The sequence below is a fragment of the Apodemus sylvaticus genome, chromosome 4, assembly GCF_947179515.1.
Source record: "Apodemus sylvaticus chromosome 4, mApoSyl1.1, whole genome shotgun sequence".
NCBI lineage: Eukaryota > Metazoa > Chordata > Mammalia > Rodentia > Muridae > Apodemus > Apodemus sylvaticus.
This window is the reverse complement of record NC_067475.1, coordinates 130,620,653-130,636,986: the sequence shown is the minus strand read 5'-3', so window position 1 is coordinate 130,636,986 and position 16,334 is coordinate 130,620,653. Positions and strand designations below refer to the sequence as shown.

At 45.2% G+C, this 16,334-nt stretch overlaps 1 protein-coding gene across 1 annotated transcript in view; it reads right to left on the bottom strand.

The window, feature by feature from the left end:
* The window catches only part of Ankrd50 (ankyrin repeat domain containing 50), a 37,048-nt gene extending 28,882 nt beyond the window's left edge, over positions 1 to 8,166 (bottom strand). The window contains exons 1-2 of the mRNA XM_052180594.1: positions 7,996 to 8,166; positions 6,015 to 7,312 (exon numbers count right to left, since the gene is read on the bottom strand). Of these exons, the coding sequence (XP_052036554.1) occupies positions 6,015 to 6,526 (512 nt within the window). The 5' untranslated portion in view covers positions 6,527 to 7,312; positions 7,996 to 8,166. The remainder of the gene's footprint in view (positions 1 to 6,014; positions 7,313 to 7,995) is intronic.
* Between the last annotated feature and the right edge of the window lie 8,168 nt (positions 8,167 to 16,334).

Sequence of the window (16,334 nt, the reverse complement as noted above, 5' to 3'; positions counted from 1 at the left end):
GGGAGTGGAGGCTCTAGAGGACAGACCTGAGGGAGAGGGAGTAGAGGCTCCAGAGGACAGACCTGAGGGAGAGAGAGTGGAGGCTCCAGAGGACAGACCTGAGGGAGAGGGAGTGGAGGCTCTAGAGGACAGACCTGAGGGAGAGGGAGTAGAGGCTCCAGAGGACAGACCTGAGGGAGAGGGAGAGGAGGCTCCAGAGGACAGACCTGAGAGGGAGTGGAGGCTCCAGAGACAGACCTGAGGGAGAGGGAGAGGAGGCTCCAGAGGACAGACCTGAGGGAGAGGGAGTGGAGGCTCCAAAGAACGGAAAGCCATCCTAGAGGAAGATGATCAGTGGGCTTGCGGAAATGGCTCAGGAAGGAATGGTTCAGTTCCCAGAGCCCACATGGCAGCTCACAATCAGCCGAGGCTCCAGCTCTAGAGGATCCAATTCCCTCCTCTGCCCTCTGCACACACCTCATGTGCACACAGCCACTCACAAACATATAACCAACTAAACTGCCTTTATACACTAATAAACACAACATACATACACACATATTTTAAATGATACAGCAAAAGGTGGAAACGGTCTTGGCCTGAAAGATACCAGCCGAGTTTCGTAAATGAAATTATGATTTTGCTGTGTTTAAACGGTGGACAAAAAAGACATTTTAACAGGGATCTTCAGTTTAAAAATACTTGAGAATAGAATATGAAGAGGGTGGAGAGGTGGTGTAGCTGTTAAGAAAACAGACTATTCACGCAGAGGACCCGAGTTTGATTCCCGACACTCACATCTAGTGGCTCATAACCACCTACTACTATAGTTCCTGGAGATCTCATGACTTATTCTGATGCACATATACATGCACGTATTTTTAATTTCAAAATACTCTTAAAAGGGGATGAAAATGATAATTATCCTACACAGTAGTGATGGAAAAGACTATTTTGCCATGAGCACACAGAAGAGAACAAGAAAGTGGCCTTCTGCTCTGAGCCCTCTGTTGAAGAGATGGGAAGTGGGTACCTTGCCACCAAATTATCTGGATTAATGCCCATTTGCACAGCAGGTTAATAAATTAAAAATCACTACACTAGTCTCTTCTGCATTCAAAATCAGTCTTAACAATAAAACATTTCATTTTTCTTACTCATTCAAAGGCCTTTCAGTTATGTTAGGGAATATTTTAGATAGGCAAGCAGCATTCTGCATTCATTAAATGATAATTACTTAGCAGCTGTTGACATCATGCTAACTAAGCACTACAGTAGGCAGGAGAAGTTCCTCAGGCATGAATGAAGTCATGGAGATGGGAGGAGAGGGGAAGGAAGGATGGCTGAATGAGTTAAGAGATCCCAGGTGAGAAGCTGGAGGTGACAGATGAAAGCACCAGGCAGATCCAGACCCTCCAGGACGCCTGCTCTGTTGGCTAGGGGTAGGGACTGATCTCTCAGCTTGAGATCTTCTTTTCCAAGTCCATAGCCCTTCATGTAACTTCCAAACTCCTAATGCCTACAGCCATTCATCCATCTTTAATATTTCCTCACAATTCTAATCCAGAGGGAAGAGGACACCTGCAGAGTGTCATCCAGAAACAAAGGCAGGGATAGAGAGGAGGGCTTCCGGACTCTGTGTCTCAAAGCCCTGGAAGGCCTAGCTGGGCGTTTGGGGCCTAGTGAAATGACAGCTTCTGTCCTGCTTCTAAAGCGCACAGGAGACCCGAAGCACACTGCCTTACTTCCTACAGAGATAGTTACCATTTAGTCAGAAATAACTGAAATTTGCTAATGGTTACAGGGCATACAGGAAGCCCTGACTTACTTGTTCTAACACTAGAGAAGAAGCCATGTTGAAGGCAAACCACACAGCTTTGCACTGAAAACCTGGGGTAGAGGGAGAACAGAATGAAAGAAATCAGCCATCAGTTCTCAGCACAAATAAAAATGAAAGCATTATAAACTTAGTTCCTTTGAGTAGCAAACAGACTCAAAGAAAAAAAGTGAATATATACAATTAGTTGCAAACTAAGTAAAATGAGAAGAAACAAGCAATCATGTGTTTCCATGTCTCGTCAATAAGTGGAATAATCCTATGAACAATACAGTGTGTCACATGAACACTAACAGGTTTTCAAGTGTACTCTCTCTTCATAGAAGCAGGATGGCTATTAGAATCTAGTCTCTTCGAAGGCAGGACTGCAACTGCACCACACACTGCTTTATCTCCAGCTCAACTCGATCTAAAACTCAGCACAGCTCTCACTGTCTGCTTATGAATGAATGAATGAATGAATGAATGAGAAGACAACTTTAGACCACTACATCTGAGAAGCCGCACACCATGTCTGAGGGGAAAGGAACTGCCATGTGATTAAAAGTCACTCCCGGAGCTGGAGAGACGGCTCAGAGGTTAAGAGCAGTGACTGCTCTTCCAGAGGTCCTGAGTTCAAATCCCAGGACCACATGGTGGCTCACAACCATCTATCATCTTCTGGTGTGTCTGAAGACAGCCACAGTATAAGAACATAAAGTAAATACATCTTCTAAAAAAAGTCACTCCAATAAAATCAGCCATACATCATCTCATGTAATATTTAACCAGCAGTACTGCACAGTCTAGTCATGGGTAGAGAGCAAAATACGAGGAAAAAGTTAAAAAGTACAACTGAGGGGGGAAAAATCAAGCAGATGAAAAAGTTCATGACTGAGTCTCTCCTCAGCCAGTTCCTCTGCTAAGACTTTGCTTCATCAAGTGTAGATTGCTGCCCTGCTTCCTGTGTATTCATGAAGCCACTAATACTACCAAGATCTACATGTTAGGTAATGTTACAAAAGCTGGCTTTGATTTTATCAAAAAGAAAAAGATTCTGTGTCTCTAGGCTTACATTTCTGTTTCATTTAACTCTTCGCCAATTATCTCCTTTCACACCGTGCTGGCGAGGCTTATGTCAACCTGACACAAGCTAGCCGTTTGAGAGGAGGCAACCTCAGCTGAGAAAATGCCTCCATCAGATGGCTGTAGGCAGGCACGCGTACAGTGCATTTTCTTAATTAATGATGGATGGGGAGGAGGGCCCCGGTCATTGCAGGTGGTGTCATCCCTGGGCTGGGGGTCCTGGGCTCTATAAGAAAGCAGACTGAGTAAGCCATGATGCGCAAGCCAGAAAGCAGCACTCCTCCGTGCTGTCTCTCGGCAGCAGCTCCTGCCTCAGGTTCCTGCCTTGTTAAAATCCCTGTCCTGACTTCCTTTGATAAATAGTGATGTGGAAGCATAACCAAATAAGCCCTTTTCTCCTCAGGTTGCCTTTGGTCATGATGTCTCATCATAGAAATCCTAACCAGTAACCCTAAATAGAGCATGCCCCTTAACTGCCTGCTTTTAACTCTCCCCAAATAAAGTAACTGCTTAGAAACAACAGCCTTCTCCTGGGTGATCCGTTTAATGGTGTCTATTCATGTCCAAATCTAACATATGTTCCAATACATTTTTCTGAAGAGTTCACTTAAAGTGGGTTGTCTTAAGTCCACTTCATACTGATGTAACCAAATACCAGAGTGGGACGGGTATAAACAATGGCTTTTCTGGGCTTACAAGTCTAAAGGGTGGGAAACCCAGAATGGAGGAGCCTTAGCTCTTGGGGCACTTCTTGCTAGATGACTGGGTAGAAAGTCAAGCAAGCAGACACACAGGAAGTATAGATGTCTAAGGGACTGGCATCCCCGTCAATCAGAAGGGCAATGTGGGTGTGGTTTTCATCCAAGGCCCTAACTTGGCTTCCTTCCCATCAATTAGTTAATAACTTCAAATCAGGCAGAAAAATAGTTACAGACCAATGTCTGAATGAGAGAAAAATTTCTGAATGTTTTCAGAAAAATCAATGATATTATGAAGAAAAGAGTTGTTTGGGATGAGAATACATAAAACATAAGCATACAGTTACCCAACAAGAGGTTGAACTCTTAAGTATCAGACCCCACACGCTACAAGTGATTGTTTATGATGTCACCCAGATAGCTTGTGAAATTATTTAAAACAAATTACATTAATTATTAATAGTTACCTTCAGAAAAGGCAGTAAGGGGATGAGGGGTGTTCTTGTACAGCCTCTAAGCTGTGCTTCAGGCGACAGCACCGAGCAGGCAAAGCCTGCCCACAGGGTGCCCTCTACCAAGCCTACGACCTGGCTGAGTCTGTGTCGCAGGCTTGTCCTGATTTCCTCAGCAGCTTATAGGCAGTAGCCCTGAATCTGATGGCTAACAGAAGACTTGTCCAGTGTCTTACCAACTGCATTTACTCGCTTAAAGGTCTAGAGGAAGGTCACACCTCTCATCCCCAGCCCCAAGCTGACTTTCGTACTTGCACTTCTCCCTTTCCACCCTCCCGGCCACACTCCCTGTACTGACTACTTTCTAGTACTGTGATCAAATACCTAGCAAGAAGCAACTTAAGGGGAGAAGGGTATGACAGCCCTGACTGGAGGCAGATGGTCCCATTATGTCCACAGTCAGAAAGCAGAGAGGAAATGGGGTGGGCCTACAAAATTCAAGGTCTGTCCCCCATCACCCACTTCCTCCAGTTAGGCCTCACCTCTAGGGCTGTGACCAGCTGTGGATCAAGCTTTCAAACCCATGAGTCTATGGAGACAGCTCCCATTCAAACCCCACCCTTCCTGTTACCCTAGGGGCCATCGGAACATGGTACTAAACACAGAGCTCCAGGCTCTCCACTTCTCCACTCAAACTGTTACTCATCAAATTCATCAAAACTCTAGTTATACTAATCTATTTATCTACCTACCCATCCATCCATCCACCCATCCATCCATCTATCTGTATATATGTATTTTAGATACATAAATATTCATCTCAATCTGTCTGTGTATTTAAGATAGATACATATATATTTGCATGTATATGTATACAAACATATATCATATAAATATATATAAATAACATGTGTACATATGTACATATCAAATATCAGTAGGCAACTTCCCAACCTGTATAACCTTAGGTAATTTCCTTCTGTTTTCTTTCTCTGTTTCCTCATCAAGAAAATAGAAAAAAGGTTCCCACATCACAGAATTCCTAAGAAAATTACATGGCTTAATATTTGTAACACACATCATAGCAACCCCCACAGTGTTTACTATCATTACCAAATTCTTTCAGTATCACCTGCACAAGGTTTAGATTTCAGGACATAAAAACAAACATTGGTTGGGGAGAGACTTTGCAAATCCCTCCTCCAGACACACAAACCTCTCAGGCACCAGAGCACAGAGTACAGAGCACACACCTGGCTCTGGAGGAGCTAGGCAGTGTGGAGAAACAGGTACACAGGGAGATGAGAGAGCCGAGCAGAAGTGAGGCAGAGAGGACAATATGCCAACTTCTAAATGAGAAGAGACTGGCAAGCAAAACTTATCTCCCAGGACTGGCATTTCCTAGAATGCAGTTTTTCATCTGAAACCATTTTCAACAGCAACATGCTCACTTCCACCCACCAGCTATCACTCAGAGATTCTTAAATGAGTGAAACAATGTTGTCTTGATCACTCAAAATACTCAGATTGCTCAAATGTTCACTATTTTATAAATATCACCATAGGTCACTCAAATTGCTATTAGTTAATAAGAGAATAAATCCCACAACATGAGCAGATTTCCTAAGGACTCCGTTTTAGACAAAGTACATTTCTTAAAGAAACTATAAATACTATGACAAAAGCTAGCCTCACTGAAATCTGAGCGTCCCAGCAGCTAACTGCTGCGTCTTATTACAAATACCCCTATCTACAGGCGCTGTAGAAGAAAGCAGCATTCTCTTATCAAGCCAGCAAACTTAAGCCTCACTTTTAAACCACACACTACACAATGATACAAAGCTCAAGCTTGGTTCTCTTTTATAGCCCTAAGGAGGTGTACTGACAGTGATTTAAGTCCAGCGACTGAGTAGTATGGTGTAGTCAAGGGATCTCAGACATGGATGGATACTAATGCAAGCATGGCCACCTTCCCACTGTTACCTTTTAAATGCTTCCGCTGGGTTCCTCTCACACTCTCCGGGCTCTAGGAGACTTTGGACGGCTGGATCTCTTAGCTTGTCCTCATAACCTTGGAGGAGTCCACTTTGGCAGATCTGGGCTACCAGACCTCTGATAAACCCTCCGACGCACAGGGTGTCCGAGTCCTGGGCTTTGCAGAAGTGGAAGGCCAACGCCTGGCGATGCAGGCCTCTTTGCAGGCTGGCGGGTGAACTTGGCCACAGGAGCTCAGTGCACAGGGCTGTCTTCCCACTGCCAGGCCCTCCTACCAGCAACACGCCCCAGGAGGCCCCCTTTCCAGAGATGGCACTAGCATTATTCCCAGCATTCCCGGTGAGGGACTGAGCATTGGCTGTACTGGAACAGCAGGTTGACTTCTCCTGGAGGCAGTGCTGGAGTTTATGGAAAACCCATTCCCGACAGTAAAACTGCTTCCCTTGCAGGAGACTTGTTTGGGCCATTTTGCAGGCTTTCTCTTCCCAAGGATTAGTCATAATAGGTTTTGTTTTGTTTGTTTATATCTTCAGTGTGGGCTAGGATCCGGATACAAAACCAAAGGCTTCACCTCCATTTGGGCATAACTTCTATGTGAGTTCACTGAGAATGGCCAGTTACAGTGAAATTCAACAGTCTCAGAGTTCATTCGGCAAAGGAATGTGCATGTCTTTATTTGGTTCCATAGCCTTAATTAGCAAGGGATATATTTATTTAATTGCCAAGCAGGATGTAAAAATGGCTTGTCCCGAAGCTGGGCAACACCATTCCTGGATCTTTTTTTTTTGGGGGGGGGGGGGGGTCACAGAACTCTATGGCTCAATCTGGAGTTCATGTGATGGTAGATGCTTCAAGTACACAAATGAGAAAACACATCTGGAAAACAGAAGAGAAGAGCCAGTGCTTGGATCTGTAGAAAACGCCCCCACAGCACTGCAAGCCTCAGTGCTCTATCTGAAAACGAGATGCAGAAAAGCCATCCATTATGTTAAGTGGCACCAGAGAGATTGCATTTAGACAGGATGTAGGTAGCGCTGTGTCTCTCTCGCTGAAGGATGAGCATTCCGAGCCCAGAGCCTAGTTCTTGCCAGTTTCAGACATCAGACCGCAGCCAGGGAACTGTTTCAAATTAGAGTCTCTTATGTGGCAAAAATCACAAACCTCTGTTGACACCTTCTTAATGGAAAACATTCATAAAATACATTTTTCGAGATGACAGATTCTTAATAGACCTGTTTTCAGGTTCCTCGGTGTTCCTGTGCCCAGGTAGTCAACAATTCCCCAAACTAAAATGAAGCAAATAAAGATGTCTTTAGTCCAAAACACCACGTTAAAACCTATTGGTTACAACTCACCCCAGAAAACACTTTCAAAAAGTTAGATGGATACCCCTTAAATAAACCTATTTTCCTTTTTATACCTTTTTCTTCCTCCATGAGTATGCTTCTAAAACAGATTTTTTTTTTTACAGAATTAACCCAGATTTTGAAAGCCTCACTGTCGAAACGGAAACAAAATGGTACTTTATGCCACCTACAGCAACACCCTGGATTTCAGCCTGAAAGCCCTCTCAGTGTAGCAAGCTGTGCAAGAGCGCCACTGAGGCAGCTGAGGAACCCCGTCCGGCGGAGCTTCTTTGTTGATAGTTTACAGACCCTAGGGGAAGCAAGGGGCTGCGGCGGCACCGGACCGGCTCCCGCAGAAGGCCAGCTGAGCCCGGGCAGGCTGACCCTACTCAGGCCCCGGAGGACGCCCGCTTCTACGAGTGCTCGATGCCAGCGCTCCGGCCCGGCTCAGCTGACAGACAAAGGCTCGGAACGAGGTGCTGCCCGGTGCGGCGCGAGCAGGGCGCGGCCCAGGTCCCGCCGCGGGCGCCGCCTCCAGCCCCGGGAATCCAGAGAGGGTCTGACCCGCCCGGCCCGAGCTCCGCTACAGAGGCCGCTCCACCCGGCCTGCTGCGCGCGGTTACCTCAGTGTTTCCAGCTCCACGCTCCCGGGATCCCCGCAGCCGTTCCGCCGTCCTGGCCCCGGTGCGCTCCGTCTCGCACCCGCCTGCGGCTCCCGGCCGCCGCCAGCCCGGCCGCCCCGCACAGCGGCGCTCCGCCCAGCCCCCACAGCCGCCACCGCCGCCGGCGCAAAGACTGTCTCTGCCGGAGCCACAGCCCCGCCCTCCGCGCAAGCCCCGCCCACGAGGGCCCGCCCCGCACAAGCCACGCCCAATACAGCCCCGTTGTATGCTGACCACGCCTTTCAAAGACCACGCCCCTCCTATAGGTCACGTCTTGCATAGACCACGCCCCTCTCGGTTAAGCACCACTCTATTGGCTCTCCTCTCGCAGGTTCTGCCCAATCGTTCTTTCTCTATAGGCCCCGCCCAGATCATAGCCCTGCCTCATCTGACAGGCCATTCCTCGCAGGACCCACGCGTCCCAGCCCCGCCCCGCTCCGCCCTCTGTCCTCCGCACCCGCGTAGAGCCTGGTCGCTGTGTGGTGGATGACTCAGTGCGGGGTAGCGTCCTTTTCCCCAATCTCGGCTTCTTGGCGGCTTTGTGCGTCTGGTCCTTGGGTTTTCCCGAGAAAGCTAAACTGCATTCCGGCTCCTACCACGCTAGATAGGCGGCTCAGTTAGGCTGGCTCAGGCTGAGGGGCGGGGCGTTATTTCCTGTACACTTAACTCCCTACACCTGTAGTACCTGGCAACTTGTCCAGGTTGCAAGTGAACCTGAAGAAGAATACATTCTCCAGAACTGCATGAAGGCTGGTTTTTATAAGGCTAAATTTGGGTTAATTTCTGCTTAAACCGCTTTAGTCATTACTTAGCCTGTGTCTTTAACAGCATAGGGCAAGTCGGAAAGTGGAGAGATTTAAATATATGTTTTAACTTATTCTGTATATATAATTTCCATTAAACTACTTGCTAAGTTAATTAACGGAATAATTTTGGCCTGGACCAGAAGGTAGAGAAACCTGGTTTTGTAGGCTATCCTGAAGGACATGGAACAGTTTTTGAGAGGCAGTTGTTTATATGTAGCATAGGCTAACCTTGACCGGCTGTCCCCCTGCCTCTACCTCACAAGTGCTAGGATTACAAGGCATAGATCGTGCCTGCTGAGAGACTATCATTAGCTATAACTGTCATTAATCTTTAGGCCCGTTTTAATATTAATTTTTCATTTATGTATACAATATTCCTATCATTCCTATCATCCTAGGAATAGAAAAAATAACAATAGCTTACATAAAATTTTATCAAGATTTTATTTATTAATACTAGAAATAACATTAGCAGATTATTTACCCTTGCTGTATACATTAGTTTTGCTTTGAGACAGGTTCTCACTGTGCAGCCCTGGAGGACCTGAACTGTGTAGACCAAGATGGGCTCAGATTCATAGAGATCTTCCTGCCTTCACCTACTGAGTGCTGAGATTAAAGTTGAGTGCCACCAAGCCTGCTGGTTCACATACATTGTTTAGTTTCTTAGCCATATTTTCTCTAACAGAAGAAATTGGCATCTTTCTTAGAAAAGATATTTTAAAAATTTTTTCCTTATTATTACTTTGTTAATGAAATGTTCTTAAATCTTCAGAGTTGCATAAATTTGAAATTCTTCACACCTTTAAACGAATTTGACATTTGTAGACCAATTTGTTCTTTTAATTTATGTTTTATTGATTTTATGTTTGTTTGTTTCCCTATTAGAGGTGAGGTCCCTATTTAGCTCAAATCAAACTGGCTGGATAAAGTATTCTAAATTTCAAATTTCTTTATTTGAAAACTACAATTTTTCATTCCAAATATTTTCATAGATTGTTTCTTATCCATATTCACAGTTATATCCTTTAAGAACTATGGTTGAAAAAGAAGCTCATACTTTAAAATTTTATGTTTATATTAATGTTTTAAGCAGATTTATTTGCTGTGAAGTTATATTTCTTCACTCATTTATATATAAAATAAGGTTTCATCCAGTTAGGATCAGTACTTCCAACCCAAAGTTTGACCCTACAAACTAAAGTATTAGGAAGCACAAATAAAATTTCAAACTGGTGCTTTTGTATTTATACTCTTATATAAAGAATGTTTGTTCTTTTCTGTGGCAGAGGAAAATATCCATTTTAATATAAACCCCAATTTCAGTCATTTCAGCAGGCACAGGCCACAAACATCAAAGTTGAGATTTTAGAGATTTTAAGTACGCTGTTTTGAAAGCGTAGATGACTTCTGTTGGTACCCTGGTGTAGATTTGGAGTTTATTCACAAAGTCAAGCTTTAAGGAGTTGGGCATCTTCTGATTATGTCACTGATTTGAAAAACCCTGCCTCATGTGTGCCTCCTTACCAAATGACACAGTCTTTACTGCACATACTCCAGAGAGCGCTCATTTGAATCCCATTGAATCTCAGGAAGGCACACATTGCACAGGTCCCAAGTGTGGGAGGCAGTGGCTGACCACAGCATAGAACAAGTTCACAAGTATATAGCCACACTGCCTGTGTGTGTGTGTGTGTGTGTGTGTAAGAGAGCACGAGCTATTCCTGTAAAGTTATATTTTATGTTTTGAGATAACTCACAATTCTAGAAAGAAAAGTAATTTTCTTATGGAAGGACTAGGGAAGAAATTACCCTAAGTGGCATTACCTGTTTCCCCACAAATTTAAAGAATACTACATAGATTATGCCACACACCACTCAACAGGGCAGAGCTAGAGGTAAAGTACTGAAGGTGCCACACCCATCTCATATGATTTTTTAATGTTGCTGTTAGCACAGGTGCAAGGAACATACTGGTTATGCCGAGTGAACTTAACAGAAATGGAGCCCATAGGAAAGATTTTACCATGTAAGAATATGGTAGCTCATGCCTAGAATTCCAGCACTCCAGAGTTTGAGACAGGAGGATTACTGAGAGTTCTAGGCCAGTCTGGGCAGTTTAGCAGGACACTGCTTCAAAAGACCAAGACAAAGGGACCTGAGCTTACTAAAGGATCATCCTGTTGTAGCTGGCCTCCTGAGTACCTTTTGGAGGAACGTCTATATAAGCTTTACATATTGAAGGTACTTTGTTGCCTGCCCTGGTCTAGAAAACATACCACAAGTAGCTTTTGCTTGTAAGACATAAGAGGTATAGGTGTTTTCCCTCAAAGGATAGGAGAGACCCCAGATGTGTTGTGTTTTGTAGAATGCTAGGACAGTGGGGGTGAAGACCTTCTAAAGTACAGTTAAGCAGTTGATTGCAAAGCTAGACAGAGCGTAAACTGTCAGAAGGCCCTAGTGTTACACCCACAAAAGGTTTAGTCATGTGAATTTAGAACTCACCCTTGTCCACCTCTCAGAGGCAGAAAGGATTGTTTTAGCCTCGTGTTAGTGTCCTCTAACCATATGTCAAGTAGGGGTCCACCTTGCATACCGCTTTAGCTTTAGACTTCAACCTCAAAGTCAGCCTCCACCTTTCACAGAGGAGGTTCTGTTCCTACACATCCTCTGAACCACATTTTAAATATCCGAGAACCTTGGAAAGCAACTTAGTAACAAGTGACCTTCATGAGTCCGGTGTGGCCTGTGCCACGTGGTCATATAGAAACAGCAATAATCACACAGAATTACACCAATTTGGAACTAATGTTCAGTACCATCTGTTAAGGTAAACCTCTGTAACTTTATTATGTCTGCCACACATCCTCCAGTGAGACGCCAAGGAAACTGGCTAAATTAATCACTTCATTAGCTTGCATATAATTTGTTACCGTGAACGTTCCCAGGGAAATGAAAGGCACAGTTTAATCACTTGTCCTCAGGCGTCTCTGATCCCAGCAGCACACCTCACTTTTTCTCACTCCAAACCACTGCTATCTGCTGAGCGACATTGATAACTTCCGGATGGTAGCTTGCCTTCACGAGGAAGGCCGACATGCCTTGCTAGAACGCACAAGGGTAAATAAACTGAAGCGAGCGTCTTTGAGTCACAAATCCTATAGGACATTCTTCTCAGGGGCTGGAGAGATGATGGCTCTGAAGTTAAGAGCTGAGTGCTTGCAGAGAACTGGAGTTCAGTTCCCAGCACCCACAATGGTTGGCTCATAATCTACAGTTCCAAGGGATCCTACCTCTCTGTCTTCTGGGAACACCTGCAGTGACATACATATACCTACATGTACGTGTACACACACACACACACATGCTATTACATAATGTTTTAAAAACAGACTTAGGAAAGCAGACATTTTCTTAAGGTCTCAAGAGGCTCCTGTGGGCCCTTCAGGTCCTGTTCTATGCAGCACCCCTGACGTGTACTGTGATGCACAGGACAGAAGCAGCCTGCACAGGACAGACACAGGCCTGCCCCTGCTGCAGCGTCTGGGCAGTGTGTTCCCGTTTGTTTAATGTTAGACTGGCTGTTTGCTAGCCACCAAGATGTAATTTGTATTTTCTTAAGTCAACTGAGGTAGGTGACTATATTTTTGATTAACCGGGTATAACGTCCGGCTTCAGGGTGGGGAGCGGGTGCTAAAATTTCCTTTTACTTTCATTGAATGTCACCTAAGCTTATTCTGCTGTGAAGAGTCCTTCTGGCAGAAAAAATGTAATTGAAATTCCAGGTTTAACACTGAGTTGGTTAAAGCGGAGTCTGACAATCATGGCTATGAAGCCTGACCAGCGAGGCTGTTAAACACTGTCCTGTCCGTGGTGGCTTCAATGACAGAACATGGAAAATGTCCTACAAGTGCAAAGATTCCCATTCTTCAAAGGGGAGATAAAAATGGTAATCCCCCTACCCTAACCCCAGCTACCTGTGTCTCCTAGGTCGCTGTCAAGATGCACCCTGCCTCCTGAAGTGGGTGTCCTTAGTTTTCTCCATGTATCCTGTTGGTCACATTAGAATGTGACAGACATAAGACTACACCAGTTCCAGGCCTGGATTTCCCACCTAGGAAGGCTCACCTATAAGAACAGTCATGAAGAAAGTCATTATCTAATCTGAGAGGCTATGCAGAGCAACCAACCCCTCAGGGGGGCGGGGGGGGGCAGCAAAGACAGTCCCAGCCAGCCGAGCATCCCAGGAAACACTGATGTCCCAATGTCACACCTCCAGCACCGTGAACCACACTGTATCCAGTGCCAGGATTGTCCAACTGAGCTTGTGAAGCCTCGGAAACTCCAGGGCTAACAAAATGACCACAGTCAGTGTCAGAGCCGTATCCTGCTGGGTGATGAGAGAAGTTACAGTGTGACCCACAAACACAGGTTGAACACAGTAACTCAGAACCTAGGATGGAAAGTGCTCCAACCATGTAAAGTGCTGAAATCTCTTCATGAATGGGAAACTCCGCTTGCATCTTCACAGGCTGGGTCCTAGTTAGTTCAGCATTGCTGAGAAGATGAGATAAAAATCACGTCCAGCTATGAGTATAATATGTACATGAAACAAATGAATTTTGCGTTTACATTGTTAGTTTTCTTGTTGCTACACAAAATAACTGTCAAAAGCAGCTTTAGCAAGTTTCCAGTCAGTGTGCAGGAGCCAGCTGGGAGGTGAGCTTCTAAGAGCAAGGGTGGGGATTGGTTATGTGAATTGTGGTGGGAAGAGCCGGGCAGTGGTGGTGCACGCCTTTAATCCCAGCACTTGGGAGGCAGAGGCAGGTGGATTTCTGAGTTCGAGGCGGGCCTGGTCTACAGACTCAGTTCCAGGATAGCCAGGGCTACACAGAAAAACCCTGTCTCGGAAAACAAAACAAAACAAAACAAACAAAAAAAAACAACAACAAATTGTGGTGGGAAGGTGTGCCTACTGTGGGTGGCAAGCAGGGCCTGATTGGGATCCTGAACTGTACACATGGAGATCATGAGCAGAACACATTATGTGTTCTACGAATCCACACACAACAAAATAGCCATCTAGCCTCAGCTAATTCTAGAAAGTGGGTCTTGCTTCATAAATTTGGCACTTTTGAAGAGTAAATTATTTTAAACTAAGAAGGTTAAAATCAACTAATTTTTAAACTCCAGGTACTGGTTGGAAGGTATTCCATCAAACAAGAAAGTCAAATTTTTACCTAATTTATATTGTTAAAAATTAAACAATATGTACCGAAACCTATTAAGATAAATGTTTTTCAAAGGTAATTTACTATATGACATAATAGTTGGCACTGGACGTATCTTCCCCAGATAAGTTTGTTATTTGATATGATCTTGGTACTGTGAGCATGTATTATAACTCGTGGTAGTTTAATTTGGCTGGGTTTCAAGTAAAATGAATAGAGGGTGTTTGATCCCTTCTATTCTTATATGCACTCATTATTTGCTTCCGGAAGATCTTAGAAAACTCCCATGCACGCACAGGCAACCAGCACTCTTCTGTGATCGATAAGATACACGCGGTGCATTGCCTGTGTCCACACAGCTCAGACTGGAAACTCTCACACAGTTCCCGACTGTCCAGAAGGACGGACAAGGTGCTACCACTTGGTAAAGCAAGGCGGAGCTGCAAGAGAACACTGCCATCAGAGTGTACCCTGAGGACAAAGCAGAACCCAAAAGTTCAGGGAACTGCTCCAGTTTGCCTTCTGATGCTGTGGTAAACACTGACCAAAGCAGCTTAGAAAGAGAAGGGTTTATTTGGCTCACATCCTATAAGTCCCACCTTGAAAGGAAGCCAGGGAACCCCGATGGCAGAAACTGAAGCAGAAACCGTGGAGGAATGCTGCTTACTGACTTGCTACCCCGTTTTGTTCAGTTCCCTCCCCCATCTCTTTAATTAAATCTTTTTTTAAAAGCATGGCTGTCTGCATGTCTGTCTGTGCACCATGTACAGGCAGGGCTCTGGTAGGAAGCCAGCAGGGGGCATCGGATCCCCTGGGGCTGTGGGTGTTGAGGATTGAACCTGGGTCCTCCAGAAGAGCAACCCATGCCCCTCAGAGTCACCTCTTCGGCCCTCTGTTAATTTTCTTATACAGCCCGGGTCCACCCGCCTGGGAATGGTACGGCCCACAGGTGGGCTGGGCCCTGTGTATCAATTAGCAATCAAGAAATGTTATGGCACAGTTATGGCCAACGGCCAGTCTGATGGAAACAGTTCTTTTGTTGAGTTCCCTTTTCCCAGTTGGGTCAAATGGATGACCACCATTAGCCAACACAGGAGTTATCAGAAAGAGTGCCCATAAAAGGGACACTGTGTACAAATGCAACACGCCAGTTTCAATCACAGAAGCCTGACCGTTTCAGGAAGTCTCTTGGTAGTGTTCTGAGTACAAGGGGATTGGCAGCAGGAGAGGTTAATGCACTCTGCTGGCTTGGAAACAGCAATGGCCACAGGCAAGGACAGGACAATGACCTGAGGAGCTGGGCGGGAAGCCTGGCTAACCGCCAAGGGAAGCCGGCAGAACCAGACAACATCTTTAGGATACTAAAATCTCCCCATCACAGGAAGGAGTCTGGAACAGAAGCTGGAGTCTCACAGCCTCCACCTTGATTTGGACTCCATAAACCTAGAGACATCTGAATCTGGCTGAAACTGTGGGATGATAAGCAGGTGTTATTTTAAGCTGCTAAGTCTTTGGTAACTTGTTTGCCCACCATAGGAAAACAATAGAACCCAGTACCACAAGGCTATCCTAGCAAATTCTCAGGTAGATCCATGAGAGGGATTAGCTGGGGGGTAGGGGATAGGGTTGTTGGGGGTGGGGGCATAAACAAAAGCCACTGAAATTTTAAAGAATAATAGACAAGACTCACAGCCTTAGAATGGTGGTTACTAGAAGCACAAACTAAAACAACAACAAAACCCAAACCAGTAAGAACAAACCAACAAAAGCATTGCCAGAGAAGGGGTCTGAAGCCCTTAAGGAGGAACACGTTATCAGAACCGGAAGAAGGGACATTCTTGATTCATTGTCTGGGCAGCCCTACGGACCTTAGTTCATGTGGCTATGTGTAATGCGTAGCATGGACTTGGCAAGTTAGTAGAGATTGCCAAGTGTCAGAGGTGAAGTCTTGCCCTTTGCTGCCCTTTGTTTTCTTTAGAATGAGTGCAGCTCAGGAAAGGACTGTGAAAAGCTCTCAGAGACTTGGTGGCTCCTGGAGTTCCCCAGCTTCAGAACGGGGGCTCAGACAGAGACTCACTGTGTGGCTGACTGTTTTTTCTAAAACCCCAGAAAGAGTGAAAACCGTAAGGAATCAACAAGATTGAAGGTAGCCTAGAGGATGCCAGTCAAACCCATGCCCACCTAGTTAGCTTCCTCCCAGTCCCAGCAGAAACCACAAAGAACACAAGTGTCTCAGAACACAACTTTGTGTCTCAAGGACATA